Below are 18,425 nucleotides of genomic sequence, written 5' to 3'. Positions count from 1 at the left end.
GAGTTATCAGAGAAAAGCTGGACAGGGTTTGAAAGACCACAAGCATTTAAACCAATAAATTGTTTTATTCAAAAGCTAAAAAAAAATAACTCTCTTCCTATTATGCTTCTATCTTTTTAAAGTACAGACTGCCAAATTCAAACAGTGGAGGTCTAAGGACATGGAGGACTTGAATTATTCTTTTAATAAAACCAGCAAAATACTGCCCACTTACAAGATTACTGCTAAACTTAAAGTAAAAGCCAAAAAAATGTTGATTCAGCAATTATCATTCTTCTAATACTCCAGTTCTAATGCTTTTCTAAACTGGAGTTCATGCACTTGATTATTAATTGGTTCTATATTTCTATATATTCTTATCCAACAGTCGTATGGCTGTACTGTTGAATATATTCCATGTATTCATACAGTTTTTAACTCCTAACTGTCTACTCATCAATTTTTCCTAACCGCTTTGACCATGACATGGATGGTGAGAGTACAATCTATGCCAGAAAGGATGCAAGGGGGAACCAACATCATTATAATATTGTTAATCATTCTGCAAAGGGATATCACTCGCTATACCCATCTAAAAAGCTGTCTAACTGATCAATGGTAACCTTCATACTATAAAAATAAAAAGGCATTTAGCATTTGTGAAAAGATTTTATCATTTTTAATTATGGGGTAACTCAGAAATACTTTTTTATTTCAATAATTACCTAAACAAGCACAGTCATTTTAAGGCACATAAGTATTTTTCTTACTGTGGTTCTTTAACCAGAAGGGATTTTATGAAGTCAACTGCTGATTTAGATATCCGTTCAAATTCCTCTTCATTGTAGCTCACATTTATCTGAGAAATATTAAGAAAGGTTTCTTGTTTGTCATCTCCCAGAAAAGGGGAAGTTCCAGTGAGCATAACATAGGCCAGTACACCTATACTCCTAAAATGAAAGGCAAGATTATTACTGAAAAGTCCAGTAAATAAAAAACATAAGTGTACAGTAAATGTTAATAAGGGGGGACTCACCACATGTCAGTAGCTGTGCTGATTGGTTCATAATTAAGAATTTCAGGTGCTGCAAAACAAAAAACAAAGCACCACTAAACAAACATGTGTCATCTATACACAGTCCAATGAAATTTGTATTTGAATGTCCCCTTATATCAGTAGACAGAAATTCAATAAATGAATAGATCTTCATTATAATTCTCTCTCTCTCCTTTTTAAGTTACAGTGCATCCGGAAAGTATTCACAGTGCATCAATTTTTCCACATTTTGTTATGTTACAGCCTTATTCCAAAATGGATTAAATTTGATTTTTTTCCTCAGAATTCTACACAAACACCCCATAATGACAACATGAAAAAAGTTTACTTGAGGTTTTTGCAAATTTATTAAAAATAAAAAACCTGAGAAATCACATGTACATAAGTATTCACAGCCTCTGCTCAATACTTTGTTGATGCACCTTTGGCAGCAATTACAGCCTCAAGTCTTTTTTAATATGATGCCACAAGCTTGGCACCCCTATCCTTGGCCAGTTTCGCCCATTCCTCTTTGCAGCACCTCTCAAGCTCCATCAGGTTGGATGGGAAGCATCGGTGCACAGCCATTTTAAGATCTCTCCAGAGATGTTCAATCGGATTAAAGTCTGGGCTCTGGCTGGGCCATCCAGGATGTCTCTGTACATTGCTGCAGTCATCTTTCCTGACTAGTCTCCCAGTCCCTGTCGCTGAACAACATCCCCACAGCATGATGCTGCCACCACCATGCTTCACTGTAGGGATGGTATTGGCCTGGTGATGAGCGGTGCCTGGTTTCCTCCAAACGTGACGCATGGCATTCACACCAAAGAATTCAATCTTTGTCTCATCAGACCAGAGAATTTTCTTTCTCATGGTCTGAGAGTCCTTCAGGAGCCTTTTGGCAAACTCCAGGTGGGCTGCCATGTGCCTTTTACTAAGGAGTGGCTTCCGTCTGGCCACTCTACCATACAGGCCAAATAGGTAGATTACGGCAGAGATGGTTGTCCTTCTGGAAGGTTCTCCTCTCTCCACAGAGGACCTCTGGAGCTCTGACAGAGTGACCATCGGATTCTTGGTCACCTCCCTGACCAAGGCCCTTCTCCCCCGATTGCTCAGTTTAGATGGCCGGCCAGCTCTAGGAAGAGTCCTGGTGGTTTCAAACTTCTTCCACTTACGAATGATGGAGGCCAATGTGCTCATTGGGACCTTCAAAGCAGCAGAAATTTTTCTGTAGCCATCCCCAGATTTGTGCCTCGAGACAATCCTGTCTCGGAGGTCTACAGACAATTCCTTTGACTTCATGCTTGGTTTGTGCTCTGACATGAACTGTCAACTGTAGGACCTTATATTGACAGGTGTGTGCCTTTCCAAATCATGTCCACTCAACTGAACTTACCACAGGTGGACTCCAATTAAGCTGCAGAAACATCTCAAGGATGATCAGGGGAAACAGGATGCACCTGAGCTCAATTTTGAGCTTCATGGCAAAGGCTGTGAATACTTATGTACATGTGCTTTCTCAATTTTTTTTTTAATAAATTTGCAAAATCATCAAGTAAACTTTTTTCACGTTGTCATTATGGGGTGTTGTGTGTAGAATTCCGAGGAAAAAAATGAATTTAATCCACTTTGGAATAAGGCTGTAACATAACAAAATGTGGAAAAAGTGATGCGCTGTGAATACTTTCTGGATGCACTGTAGATAGTCAGTAATTAAGCTACAGTACATTAAGCTTAACAATGACAAACTGCCCAAAACTAATTCTAGATGAGATCTGTCCATCATACTCGCCTACACCAAGCCAGTTTGAAAGTTCTAATCTAGCTTTCCAGTAATGCTACTGTAACCACGTTCCCATCCTACTATACTATATTTCAAAAAAGGAACTATTTGTGTTGTTTCTCCTACCTATAAAAAGTAAATATCCAGCAATAAATAGACAAGCAAAGAATATCAAAAAACTGGGAAGCTTTTTTTTTGGTCAACGTTTGGCAATATAGACAGAAATCCTAATAGAATTTGAAGAAAATATCATTATCTATACTAATAAAAGGCAAAGCCCTCACTGACTGACTGACTCACTCACTCACTGACTCACTCATCACTAATTCTCCAACTTCCCGTGTAGGTAGAAGGCTGAAATTTGGCAGGCTCATTCCTTACAGCTTACTTACAAAAGTTAGGCAGGTTTCATTTCGAAATTCAAAGCGTAATGGTCATAACTGGAACATATTTTTTGTCCATACACTGTAATGGAGGAGGCGGAGTCACGTATCGCGTCATCACGCCTCCTACGTAATCACGTGAACTAAAAACAAGGAAGACATTTACAGCACGAGTCACACGCGGGAACGAAGGTAAATGACGTTAATTTTTGACTGTCTTTTAATACTGTGTAAGCATACATATTAACACATGTGCAATTAAACGTGTGCATTTACGGGGTGATTTCTCAGGCTTAAAAGCTCATCTTTTATCAAACGCGGGAACAAAGGTAACTGACGTTGTTCACTGTCTTTTAATACTGTGTAACCATACATATTAACACATGTCCAATTAAACGTGTGCATTTACGGGGTGATTTCTCGGGCTTAAAAGCTCGCCTTTTACTAAAAAGGTAAATGCAAAACTATTTTCAATCAGTTTATTGAAACGCTCCCGTTAAGGATTGCAATAACATATTCGCGAGATAAAAGAACGAAGTAGGGGGAAATGGAGGAAGACCCGCAAACAGCGAACAGCAAAAAATTAATTAAACAATTGAGAACGGAGCGAGTTAAGCATACAAGCATGTTCATAAGGGAAACAAAGCACGGTGTAAAACGTAAGTTTAAATTAAGTTTATAGAAACGCTCCCGCTGCGGATTGCAATAACATATTCTTGAGATTAAAGTTTAATGAGAAGACACGAGGTATAAACGAACCACACGCCGTGGCGCAACGTTAGGGGCAACAGTTTCAACCATTCTATGATCTGCTTCTCGCAACTGAAAGACGGCACATGGCGGATGTTAGCCGACTTGCTGACCGCAACGTTAGGGGCTTCAACTATGGCGCTGACGCCACATCTCAGTGCCAACACTTTGCACACTCTACTTAAAAGACACGCCCTCCTCACTGGACAGTTAAAAACACCAATCAAACTAACGATGACATCAAGTATTACCCAATCAAAAGTAGGAAAGGAGGCATCTTCATAAAATACGTGTCGGATGATTTGCATGAGACGCTGCTTTAAAAAAAAAATGATAAAAAAAACACGGGATAAATCCCGTCCAGTATTGATTCAAAACGGGACGCGCAATTTCATTCTCAAACGCGGCACGATTCCGTATTTTAAAGGACGGGTGGCAACCCTACAGTGGCAGGTAACCACCAATACAATCACATTGTGATTCAGACTAGGAATGCAATGAATGTAATTACCCCGATCTACATACAAGGTGAAAGTCTTGCAACATTCAAAGATGATGGTTTGGGATAAGTACACCATACAACATAAAAGAGCTTATGAAGCCTTGAACCGAAAAAAGCAAGATCTCACAGATCGTAAAAAAAAAAAATAGGAGGTAATGTCGTTTTACTCGCTATACATTTTAGTCAAACATTACCAGTTATTCCACGAGGGAGACCAGCAGAGGAACTGAACGCGTGTTTAAAATCCATGCTTCTCCCACGCTCGGTTCTATGTCGCGTGTTCTCGGGTTGGTGCACCAAAAAATGTATACATTTAAGCATGTAATGGGCAAACAAAAAATTAGGTATACCCGAAGGCACTGCAGTAGTACTTAATGTAACTTTACTTCTTAAATGTTAATGTTTTACTGTTTAATAATTTATTCGCTTCTTATATGTTGTTCAAATTCTTTTATCAAAATACCACTGACAGCGCAATGCACGATAACATGGAGTGAATACACCATACGCATCCGCCCACGGCTGCCCTGCTGTGCGCAGATACGAGTTGATTCTACAATAAAATAAAATAAAGATAAAAAGAGTAAAACAATCATCACCCATAAAGCGTGTGTGTGTGTATATATGTGTATATATATATGTTGATATGTGGATGTGTATATGTATATATATATATATATATATATATATATATATATATATATATATATATATATATATATATATATATATATATGTAGATATGTATATATATGTGTATATGTATATGTATATATATGTTTATATGTGTGTGTGTGTGTGTATTTTATATATATAAAACACAGCAACACTCATAACAATGACAACACAATTACATTGACAATCATGTTACGTTATTTTTAAAATGTTTCCTTTACTTTTTCATAACCTCTTTAACACACTACTTCTCCGCTGCGAAGCGCGGGTATTTTGCTAGTCATAATATAACAGTACATCAAAACTTTTAGACAAGTTATGTATTCTCTTTGGCTTATGTTTTAACTTTTTTATACATTCTTCATAGAAGATATTATGGGGGGTGGCACATAATCATGGCAAGGCCATTCATTAAATGTGAACATTTTGTTAAAATTACAAAATCAAGGCAGCAGCACTTAAATTCTTATTCTAGTTTCTTTAAACTTTTTTTTTCTTCATTACAACCCTTTCTAGTGTCAATACACCCATTTCTTGTACAATGCCTAGATGGTCGTCAGAGCAGTTCCCCTGGAGGATCATGGACAATCATTACAGCAGGAGGTGGGTTAATCGAGGGAGATTGTTGGAGCAATGTTGATTGCTTAATCAACATGCACTGCCCCACTTCACAAACAACCCACAACCAATTACCATAAATACAACAGTAACCCTTGAACCAACTCATAGTTTAAGAAACCTTGGTCTAGTGTATACTTTACAGTTAACCAAAACATACACAAAAATTACCTGAAATTTAAAGGAATACTCCACCCAAAAACTACCTTTATTTATATGTTACTTATGCCATACTTACTTATAGTAAAGGCCAAGAACAATTTTTAATTGTCAAGTTTTCATAGAGAGAAAAAAAAAAAACTTTAATAGAATGTATGTAATCAATTACAGGATGAGTATCTCTAATCTGAAAATTCAAAATGCTCCAAAATCTGAAACGTTTTGAGCACTGACATAACACTGCAGGTGGAAAATTACACACCCAGGAGTTGTCTTTTATAAAACTTGGCTTGAATTCAAGCATGAAAATATTTTTATGCCAAAAAGTAGAAGTGAATTACAGTGCAGAGCTGCGTGACACTTTTGAACACAGGTGTTATCGTGTTGCTTCACTGGTGGCAAAGCTTGTTGACAGTGTTTTGTTGCTTAGCATTGCTTGACGCTTCCCAGGACCTCCCCTTCCTCATCTCTGGATCGTCAGTCGTATGTAGGCACTTCGTTGAAGCTCTAAGTTTACAGGAGACTCACCACTCCCCGACCCCAGTCATGCTCTGAAAGTTTAAATCTGTTTTGAATCTACACATGTGTACAGTACATCCGGAAAGTATTCACAGCGCATCACTTTTTCCACATTTTGTTATGTTACAGCCTTATTCCAAAATGGATTAAATTCATTTTTTCCCTCAGAATTCTACACACAACACCCCATAATGACAACGTGAAAAAAGTTTACTTGATGTTTTTGCAAATTTATTAAAAAAAAAAAATTGAGAAAGCACATGTACATAAGTATTCACAGCCTTTGCCATGAAGCTCAAAATTGAGCTCAGGTGCACCCTGTTTCCCCTGATCATCCTTGAGATGTTTCTGCAGCTTAATTGGGAGTCCACCTGTGGTAAATTCAGTTGATTGGACATGATTTGGAATGGCACACACCTGTCTATATAAGGTCCCACAGCTGACAGTTCATGTCAGAGCACAAACCAAGCATGAAGGCAAAGGAATTGTCTGTAGACCTCCTAGACAGGATTGTCTCGAGGCACAAATCTGGGGAAGGTTACAGAAAAATTTCTGCTGCTTTGAAGGTCCCAATGAGCACAGTGGCCTCCATCATCCGTAAGTGGAAGAAGTTCGAAACCACCAGGACTCTTCCTAGAGCTGGCTGGCCATCTAAACTGAGCGATCAGGGGTGAAAGGCCTTAGTCAGGGAGGTGACCAAGAACCCGATGGTCACTCTGTCAGAGCTCCAGAGATCCTCTGTGGAGAGAGGAGAACCTTCCAGAAGGACAACCATCTCTGTAGCAATCCACCAATCAGGCCTGTATGGAAAAGTGGCCAGACGGAAGCCACTCCTTAGTAAAAGGCAAATGGCAGTCCGCCTGGAGTTTGCCAAAAGGCACCTGAAGGACTCTCAGACCATGAGAAAGAAAATTCTCTGGTCTGATGAGACAAAGATTGAACTCTTTGGTGTGAATGCCAGGCGTCACGTTTGGAGGAAACCAGGCACTGCTCATCACCAGGCCAATACCATCCCTACAGTGAAGCATGGTGGTGGCAGCACCATGCTGTGGGGATGTTTTTCAGTGGCAGGAACTGGGCCCAGACTTGAATCCGATTGAACATCTCTGGAGAGATCTTAAAATGGCTGTGCACTGACGCTTCCCATCCAACCTGATGCAGCTTGAGAGGTGCTGCAAAGAGGAATGGGCGAAACTGGCCAAGGATAGGTGTGCCAAGCTTGTGGCATCATATTCAACATGAAGACTTGAGGCTGTAATTGCTGCCAAAGGTGCATCGACAAAGTATTGAGCAAAGGCTGTGAATACTTATGTACATGTGATTTCTCAGTTTTTTTTATTTTTAATAAATTTGCAAAAACCTCAAGTAAACTTTTTTCACGTTGTCATTATGGGGTGTTGTGTGCAGAATTCGGAGGAAAAAAAAATGAATTTAATCCATTTTGGAATAAGGCTGTAACATAACAAAATGTGGAAAAAGTGATGCGCTGTGAATACTTTCCGGATGTACTGTACACATGTGTAGATTCAAAACAGATTTAAACTTTCAGAGCATGACTGGGGTCGGGGAGTGGTGAGTCTCCTGTAAACTTAGAGCTTCAACGAAGTGCCTACATACGACTGACGATCCAGAGATGAGGAAGGGGAGGTCCTGGGAAGCGTCAAGCAATGCTAAGCAACAAAACACTGTCAACAAGCTTTGCCACCAGTGAAGCAACACGATAACACCTGTGTTCAAAAGTGTCACGCAGCTCTGTTAAAGATTGCAGATGACTGGTGCATTAAAGGAATGTCACTGCTTACAGATAACAAAAGCAGCTTCATTCTTGGTAGAAGCCCTTATTGCAATACGAGTGCAGTAAATTGCTCCAGTTATATTAGGAAAACAACCGAGCCACGGGGGATGCATAAACCAGTGTATTTCTTCTAATAGATTCCAAGCCCGGATAAATGGGATGGGTTACGTCAGGAAGGGTATCTGGTGTAAACTTTTGTCAGATCAATTTGTGGACAATAATACAGATTTCCATAGTTGTCGAGGACCGTGTTAACAAAAACCACCAGTACGGTTAGCCAACAGGGTGCTGGGGGAAATTATGCTGTTCTTGGCCGAAGGAGAAGAAGAGGGGGAAGGCGAATCCGGAGACATGAGGAGGAAGGTTTGGAGAGTGGAAGTGAGAGTAGGAAATTTGAATGTTGGCAACATGACGGGTAAAGGGAGAGAGCAGCTCATATGATGGAGAGAAGAAAGGTTGATATATTGTGCATGCAAGAGACCATATATTATATACATACAGTATATAGAAGGGGAATAAGGCCAGGTGTATCAGAGTCTGGTTCAAATTGTTCTACCATGGTGTGGATGGGAGGAGAAATGGGGTAACCTAAAGGAACAGTATGTCAAGAGTGTTTTGAAGGTGAAAAGAATGTCCGACAGAGTGTTGATTATGAAACTAGAAACTGAAGATATGATGATGAATGCTACTAGTGCATATGCCCTGCAAATTGGGCGTGTGACACATGAGAAAGAAGATTTCTGGAGTGAGTTGGATGAAGTGGTGTACAGTGTATCCAAGGGAGAGTGAGAGTGGTGACTGGAGCGGACTTCAATGGACATGTCGTTGAAAGGAACAGCGGAGATGAGGAGGTGATGGGTACGTATGGTGTCAAGGAGAGGAATGACGAAGGATGGACATGGCTGTGGTGAATATCTATTTTAAGAAGAGGGAACACAGGATGAATTACACGAGTGGAGGAAGATGCACACAGGTGGATTATATCCTAAGTAGGAGGATCAGTCTGAAGGAGATTGGAGGCTGCAAAATGGTGGTAGGGGAAAACTTAATTAGGCAACATATGACAGTAGTCTCTAGGATGACGGAGATCAAGAGGATGGAGGGCAAAGCCAAGGATCAAATTGTGGAAGATGAAAAAGGAAGACTGTAAGGTGGAGTTCAGGGAGGAGGTAAGACAGGTACTAGGTGGCAGTGAAAAGTTACCAGAGAGCTGGGCAACTACAGATGAAGTGGTAAGAGGGACAGCTAGAAGGATATTTGTTGTGACATCTGGACAGAGGTAGGAGAGCAAAGAAACCTAGTGGTGGAATGGGGAAGTACAAGAGGATAAACAGAAGAAGTGTTTGGCAAAGACGAAGTGCAATAGCCACAGAGATTAAAGTAGACAGAAATACAAGGAGATAAGGTGTAAGGTGAAGAGAGAGGTAGTAAAGCCTAAAGATAAGGCGAATGATGAGGTGTATGAGTGATTGGACACTGAGGAGGGAGAAATGGACCTGTACCAACTGGCTAGACAAAGGGACTGAGCTGGAAAAGAGAAGCAGCAAGTTAAGGTGATAAAGGATAATGATGGAAGCATACTAACAAGCAAGGAGAGTATGTTGAACAGATAGAAAGAGTACTTTGAGAGGCTGATGAATGGAGAGAGAGAGAGAGAGAGAAGGTTGGATGATGTGGAGAGAGTGAACCAAGATGTGCAACAGATTAGCAAGGAGGAAGAAAGGACAGCTATAGAGAGGATGAAGAATGAGAAGGCTGTTAGTTCAGATGACATACCTGTGGAAGCATGTAAGTGTTTAGGAGAGATGGCAGTGGAGGTTTTAACCAGATTGTTTAATGCAATCTTGGAAAGTGAGAGGATGCCCGAGGAGTGGAGAAGTTGTGCAACTACAGAGAGATAAAATTGATCTGCCACAGCATGAAGTTATAGGAGAGAGTAGGAAAGCTAGGTTAAGAAGGGAGGTAATGATTAGTGAGCAGCAGTGTGGTTTAATGTCAAGAAAAAGCACTACAGATGCAATGTTTGCCTTGAGGGCGTTGAAGGAGAAGTATAGAGAAGGCCAAAAGGAGCTGCATTGTGTCTTTGTGGACCTGGAGAAAGCATATGACAGGGTGCCTGTAGAGGAGTTGTGGTATTTTATGAGGAAGTAAAGAATGGCAGAGAAGTATGCAAGAGTGGTACAGTATATGTATGAGGGAAATGAGACAGTGGTGAGGTCCGCGGTAACAGTGACGGATGCATTTAAGGTAGAGGTGGGATTACATCTGGGATTGGCTCTGAGCCCTTTTTTATTTGTAATGTTGATGGACAGTTTACAGATGAGATTAGACAGGAGTACCTGTGGACTATGATGTTTGCTGATTATCTGTAGCAAGAGTAGGGAGCAGGTTGAGGAGACCCTGGAGAGGTGAAGATATGCTCTAGAGAGAAGAGGAATGAAGATCAGTAAGTCCAAGACAGAATAAATGTGTGTGAATGACGGGGAGGTCAGAGGAATGGTGAGGCTGCAGGGAAAAGAGCTGGTGAAGGTGGATGTATACTTGGGATCATCAGTACAGAGTAATGGGGAGTGTACAAAAGAGGTGAAGAAGAGAGTGCAGGCAGGGTGGAGTGGGTGGAGAAGAGTGTCAGGAGTGATTTGTAACAGACTGGTACCAGCAAGAGTGAAAGGGAAGGTCTACAAGATGGTAGTGAGACCAGCTATGTTATATGGTTTGGAGACGGTGATACTGATGAAAAGAAAGGAAACAGACCTGGAGGTGGCAGAGTTTAAAGGTTGTAAGATTTGCATTAAGTGTGATGAGGATGGGCAGGATGAGGAACAAATACATTAGAGAGTCAGCTCAGGTTGGACGGTTGAGAAATGAGATTGCGTTGGTTTGGACATGTGCAGAGGAGAGTTGCTGTGTATATTGCAAGGAAGATGCTAGGGATGCAGTTGCCAGGCAAGAGGAAAAAAGAAAGGCCTAAGAAGAAGTTTATGAATGTGGTGAGAGAGGACATGCAGGTGATGAGGGTGACAGAGCAAGATACGGACAGAAAGACATGGAAACAGATGATGGGAGCAGCCAAATGAAGAAGAGGAAGAAATTAAGAAAAACAAACAGACACTGCTGTGAACTGCCTTTTTATGTTGGCAGAACCATGTTATGCTTTTTTTTATGCACTCCACGCCATACTAAAAGTAAATGTAGCTACTTGTCAGTTGGCTAATGACTTTCAGCACAGATGGGCATGATGGAAAGAAGGTTGGCAGAGATATTCCTGACCTGTTGGCCCGCTCCCTAAGAATGACACAGGTACTGATAGAAACTGACGAAAACCAAAAATGTTCTTCAGTGCAAATACACAGCACTTGATCTTCTTAAAAGGAAGCTAAAATACAGTCTATAAATCATTCATCACTTTTGAGGTGAAATATTTTTTCATGTCAACAAACATTACAGCAATTGCTTGGTGATATGAATTACGATACACATAATTTATCATTTAGTTGGTTTGGCTGAATTTCTATACTTTATCAAGGGTATCCTTAAGACATCTCATTATGTGTATGTATATATTCCAAAATCCAAAACTATCCAAAAAGTGAAATATTTCTGAACCCCTGCATTTCAGATTAAGGATACTGAACGTGTATGCCACATCACTTTAATTATAACTTGAGATGATGAATCACTGGAGAAAAATGCAATGTATAATAAAGATTGTTTACTCCCTTGTTTGGATTAATCGGTATTGCAGGAAACTACGCACTAGTTCATGCATTTCTCTTCAAAACCGACAGGTAAATACTTATTTTATTTTGAGCAGGGTGGGCATTTTCACTTCTGAGTAACTGCTTACTTGTCTCTCCAACAAATGTTTGGTTGCTTATGTGAAGGTCGGATAATTCAACTGCTTATGAGAAAGGGGAGTATTCTTAAATTCAAACATGATACACATAGTAAGCAAAAGAAAGTTTTTCATCAAATAAAAACTAAAACATTTAATTTTGGCATAACACAAGACTAGATGTACTCTTTTAATATGAAAGTATGTAAGATTATTTGAGGTTGTTATAGTACAGTGTGGATAAGGAACAAACTACAAAAAGACCCATGACTCATCATGATAAATGTCACTGCCATCATAAATAAAAGATCTGATAGCAGCAAAGGTTAACACTGTTTATTTGTGAATATTTATCTAAGGATAGTTTGCTTATTATCAGACAAAATGCAGAAAGACTTCATATGGTGAACAGAAATGAACTACACACAACTATGAATAAGTTATGGTGTAATTGTTGAACTTACCAACATACTCTGGTGTTCCCATAATTTCTCTCAGTTCCTCATTGCTGCTGACAATTCTAGAAAGTCCAAAGTCAACTATCTTGATATCTCCAATGGGAGATTCGCTAGTTAGCAAAATGTTCTGGGGCTTTAAAAAGGAAGAAAAGAAGAAGAGATAGTTTAAGAGGTATATATCATATAAACCATGCATATAGTCATGTGGAAATTAAAGTACACCCTCTTACAATTCTACGGTTTTACATATCGGGACATAAAAAAAAAACAAAAACAAACAAAAAAAAAAAAAAAAAACATCTGGTCCTTACCAGGTTCTAATATAATTTAAAACTAACCTCAGGTGTAAAACAACACAGAACAGATTCAACCATAACAAAAATGAAGCCAAAAATGGAGAAGCCACGTGTGAAAAAACTAAGAACACCCCATGATTCAATAGCTTGTAGAACCACATTTAGCAGCAATATCTCATTGTAATTGTTTTCTGTATGATTTTCTCAGTATTTCTCACTATTAAGGAATTTTGACTCACTGTTCTTTTGGTGGACAGCAGGATATCCATTGTTCATGCACTGCTCTCTCAAGGTCCCACCACAGCATTTCAATCGGGTTACAGTGTGAACTTTGACTGGGCCATTGCAACACCTTTATTCTTTTCTTTTTTAACCATTCTGTTATAGATTTGCTGGTGTGCTTGGGATCAATGTCCTGTTGCATTACCCAATATCTACTAAACTTTAGGTGTTGCGGACCAATGGCCTCACATTTGACTCAAGAATATTTTGGCATAAAGAGGTGTTCATGGTCAGGTACTGTGGCTTCAAAAGCCGCCTAAATCATCACCCCTTAACCACTGTGCTTGACAGTTGGTATGATGCGTTTCTGCTGATATGCTGTTTGGTTTTCACCAAACATGGTGCTGTGTATTATGGCCAAACATCTCCACTTTCATCTCGATTGTCCAAAGGACATTCCTCCACAAATCGTGTGGTTTGTTCAGATGCAATTCTGCAAACCTAAGTTGTGCTGACATGTTCTTTTTAGAGAGAAGAGGCTTTCTCCTGGCAGCCTTTCCAAACAAGCTATACTTGTTCAATCCTCTGTACTTGCATGAACGTTTAATATTTAACATGCTAACCAAGGCTGGTAGAGTCTGAGATGTAGCTCTTGGGCTTTTTGCAATTTCTCTAAGCAAGAGGGAAGATTGGCAGCTGTCTTGAATGTTTTCCTCTTGTGAATAATATTTCTCACTGAAGAATGAAGGACTTCAAATTGTTTGGAAATAGACTTATCATTCTTCCCAAAATGATGGGCAGCAACAAGTGTTTCTCTAAGATCATTGCTGATGTCTTTCCTCCTTGGCATTGTCTTAACAGACACCTGAATGGTCCAGACCAGCAAACTGCCAAAACGTTTGCTTTAAAAGAGGTGGTCACACTTGCTGATGATCAATTAATCAAGTGCATTTGATTAGCAGCACATGGCTGCCACTTACCTTAAATTCCAATGGAAATAGGAAGGGTGTACTTAATTTTTCACACACTGCTTCTGCATGTTGACTTAAGTTTTTATTAAATAATGACACGGTGTAATAGGTCATGTGCTGTTATTCAACTGAGGTTGTATTTACCTAATTTTACAACCTGCTAAGGACCAGGATGATTATTATTATGATCTGATACATAAAACCGTAGAATTAAAAGAGGGTGTACTCTCTTTTTCACAATACTGTACCTATATTATATATATATATATATATATATATATATACACACACACACATATATATATATACACACACATATACATACATACATACATATATAACTTTTTATGTTATATAAACCATACATTTACCAGTCAAAGTAAACAGTATGTGAACCCCTAGGAATAGTCTATATTTATGTCTAAATCCCATATAAAACATGGTCGTATCTTCATGTCAGTCACAATAATGAACAAACACAGTCTCCTATAACTAAAGATACATAGATTTTCAGAGAATTTTTGACCATATTGAATAAATCATTCAAACTGTGAAACTGAAGGTTGGAAAAAATAAGTGAACCCTAAGCTAATGACTTTTTAAAAAGCTCATTGCAGTCAGAATTTCGGACACCTGGAGTCCATTTAATGAGACGAGTTCAGAGGTGTGGCGTAGAATGACTTTGATTGATAAAAAACACTATAAAGTTTGAGTTTTTGACAAGAAGCATATCCAGATGGGAATCATGCCTCGCACAAAAGAGCTGTCTGAACAGCTATGATCGAGAATTGTTAATATACAGTACATAAGGCTGGAAAGGGTTACAAAGTCATCTCAAAGATTTTAGATATTCATCAGTCTACTATTAGGCAAGCTGTCTATAAATGGAGACAATTTGGTATTGTGGCTACTCTGCCTAGAAGTGTGCGCCCTGCCAAGCTGACCCCAAGAGCACAACGCAAAGTCAGCAATGAGGTAAAGAAGAACCCTAGAGTGACAGCAAAGGACTTGAAGAAGTCATTAGAACTGGCTAACATCTCTGTTCATGAGTCAACTATACGTAAAACACTGAACAAGAAAGGAGTCCATGGCAGGACACCAAGAAGGAAGCCACTGCTATCAAAAAAGAACATTGCTGAAAGCCTGAAGTTTGCAAAACAGCACTTGGACACTCCACAACGATACTGGGAAAATGTCTTGTGGAGTGATGAAACCAAAATTGAACTATTTGGGAGGAACAAGCAGAACTTCATTTGGCATAAAAAGGGCACTGCATATCAACATCAAAACATCATCCCCTACAGTAAAGTATGGTGGAGGGAACATCATGATTTGGGCCTGCTTTGCTGCATCAGGGCCTGGACAGCTTGCCATCAATGAGGGGAAAATGAATTCACAAGTTTATCAACAAATTCTCGAGGATAATGTGAGGGTGTCTGTCCATCAACTTAAGCTCAGAAGAGACTGGGTGATGCAACAGGACAATGACCCCAAACATCGCAGCAAATCCACAGCACAATGGCTTCAGAAGAACAAACTTCGCCTTTTCTGTCATACACAGAAGACAACCAAAGAATATGTAAGAGTTAAGGCAGTTCTGCAGGGAAGAATGGGCTAAAATTCCCCCCGCACGATGTGCAGGTCTGATTTGCAGTTACAGGAAGCGCCTGTTTGAGGTCATTGCTGCCAAAGGAGGGTCAACCAGTTATTAAATCCCAAGGTTCACTTACCTTTTCCACTACCACTGTGAATGTTGAATGCGTTTGTAAAATAAAGACATGAGAGTGGAATTTTTTGTGTGTCATTGGCTTATGTTCATTGTGTATATCAGTACCAGTTACTTAGATCAAGATCAGATCACTTTTTATGACCAATTCATGCAGTAAACCAGATAATTCCAAAGGGTTCACATACTTTTTACTTTGACTGTATATATATGTATTTAAAATAAACATACATACTGTTGATATATACAAATACTGTATATGAGGAGTGATCAAAATATATTTAAATAAAGCCTGAAAGGAGTATTCTAAGATGCTGATTTTGTAAGTGGCCAAAGAATACATGCTATGTTCATAAAATGTGAAAGATTTGCATGTAAAGTGAATGTTTCTTGTTTCATGGCCACGTCAACAAGGATGCCAAAAAAAGACTTGACAAGTCAAGTTTTGTGCGATCACTGAATCTCTAATGCTTGAGAACAATCTGCCTTTAGAGGTCATTCTTACTTAGCATATGAAAACGTCATACAGTATGCCATAGGCAAGGAGATATGCTGCAGAAATCTGCATCTCAGAATTTCAGGACAACACTGAAAATCTAGCCGACTAACATTGACAGAAGAAGAAACTGTGGTCACAGTGGAGTGAATCCTGATGCAGAATCAAAGAACGAGAGCAAAAGCTATAGTGATTAGTTATGGAGCAGCCAAGTCCATGCCGAAAGAACAATTAAACACGACCAAGGTCAGTACATGCTGGGTGCCCAGAATGTTGACTCTTGAAATGAACAATCAAAGCAGTCAATGTTCTAAGAAGAGAGCTAATGAATTTTATCGTTTTAGAATTTCAAAATGAAACCCAGATACATCACTATAACCTCAAGTGTGAACAATCATAAAATACAAGATGTGTGATTCTTCAACAGCAAGGAAATTAAAGGATTACTTGCACTGATTTAGTTTGGTGCTTTGTGGCAAAAAACAGAAAGATTGTGAAGAAAGCTGTGGACACTCTTCTGCTTTACAATAATGCATCCATTCACAATGCATGCGTTTCAAAGGCTGCTCTGTTAAACTGTGGATTCACTATGGATTCAAAGAGATACCACAACCACCCTAAGTCTCCAGACCTTAGCCCAGTGAGACGACCACCTGTTCCTCAAACTGAAAGTCTACCTCCATGGTATGCACTATAAGAATGATAAAAAGTGTAACACAGATTCAACTACAGAAGACAGGCTGCAAAAACATGGTATTTTATTAGAGTTACATGGAAAAGCTTTGTGAAAGTTATAAAAAGCATACACTGTGTTGAAATATAGAACTTGTTTGGTTTTAGTGAGGTTTATCTACGTAGGTATATGCAACTCAATACTGTTTTATCTCCCTTGTACAGGAAACAACAGGACAGACAAGAGTATACAGATACCAGTTTAGACTTAGTTGATTTTTTTGGGGGATTTAGTTTGGAAAACAGCTTGCTCTGACACTTATGTAAAGTTTTTACAAGGAACTGCTCTTATACACCCCTGCAAGATGAATATTTCCAAATAAAACAATAAATATATTAGCAGTTTAAAAAAATAAGGTAGGAATGGGTTTAACAAAGAAACATAAATCAGGAGTCACAATTCCACTTTGACAGTTTAAAACTTAAAATACACATTATAAACAGTCAGCAGATTACCAGAAATAAGAAATACTGTACATCATACAAAAATGTTATAGGCCTTAGAACTAACACAAACCTGTAATTATTAGCATCATTGTTAACAATTGCTTGTGCCCAAGAATTCTAATGAGCTCTTTGTGTACATGCTTATTATTTGCATGTCATGCTTTAATATTATAATCCAACTCAAATAGCAGTGAAACAATGTGCTACATCCAACAGTAACATGTCTCCCACCAACTAAATAATAGGAATATAAATACGCTGCAGGAATTTACTGGGCATGCTAGGTTGATAAGTATGCATGAGGATCAGGCTAAAGCATAGTTGGAACTTTTTTGATTTAGTAACACTTATGACCTTAGACCAGATAAATATTGTGATCTTGTGTTACTGCAACAAAACAAACAAACAAAAAATTTTTAGTGCACAAATGAACACAAGTCTTATTTTAAAAAGCATCATATGGACATCTATATTTGAATGAAGTCAGAGAAGCAGAGAATATTTTGCATAAGTAGGAACTAAAACTTGTTATTAATAGGATTAAACATTTTAAAGAATGAACTAAAGACAAATGGCTATAAAAATTTCTTGTAATAAAAACACACTCTACTTTCATATGTTACTGCCTAAAGCCTACATACCTGTTCAAAATGTTCTTAAACCACATAATAGCCTTCTGTAGGAAATGTTATATCTAACTCGTTTTACCTGGATTTATGCATTCCAAGGCTAAGTCCACAATACTATGTTTTTGTTTAAAAACGCAAACATTAGTCTCTGTTTTCACCTTCATCCACACTATCCCAGCAGTTTTAACCCTCAAAACTGTAAAGATTGAAAATGCTCTCCAGAGCTCTATACTTCCGAAACTGCTTGCTGAGCTTTGTAGTGTGGATATAACTCATACCAGTATAGAGCCACGAGAGACATAGCCTGCATGCTGGAGATTACAATGCTGCCATTTAGTGGATAGCCATAGATTGCTTTTTGGTGGCAACAGCTTGTGGAAAATAGTGTTAAAGACAGACAGTCCAGAACTATGT

The 18,425-nt window shown here is 38.9% G+C and overlaps 1 protein-coding gene across 1 annotated transcript in view; it reads right to left on the bottom strand.

Moving 5' to 3' along the window:
* stk17a (serine/threonine kinase 17a) overlaps window positions 1-18,425 on the bottom strand; it is a 190,949-nt gene that overhangs the window by 12,821 nt on the left and 159,703 nt on the right. The window contains exons 4-6 of the mRNA XM_028804052.2: window positions 12,499-12,625; window positions 1,016-1,064; window positions 750-929 (exon numbers count right to left, since the gene is read on the bottom strand). Coding sequence (XP_028659885.1) covers window positions 750-929; window positions 1,016-1,064; window positions 12,499-12,625 — 356 coding nt within the window. The remainder of the gene's footprint in view (window positions 1-749; window positions 930-1,015; window positions 1,065-12,498; window positions 12,626-18,425) is intronic.

This window comes from Erpetoichthys calabaricus, chromosome 6, assembly GCF_900747795.2.
Source record: "Erpetoichthys calabaricus chromosome 6, fErpCal1.3, whole genome shotgun sequence".
Lineage (NCBI taxonomy): Eukaryota > Metazoa > Chordata > Cladistia > Polypteriformes > Polypteridae > Erpetoichthys > Erpetoichthys calabaricus.
This window is presented reverse-complemented; position numbering and strand designations above follow the sequence as displayed.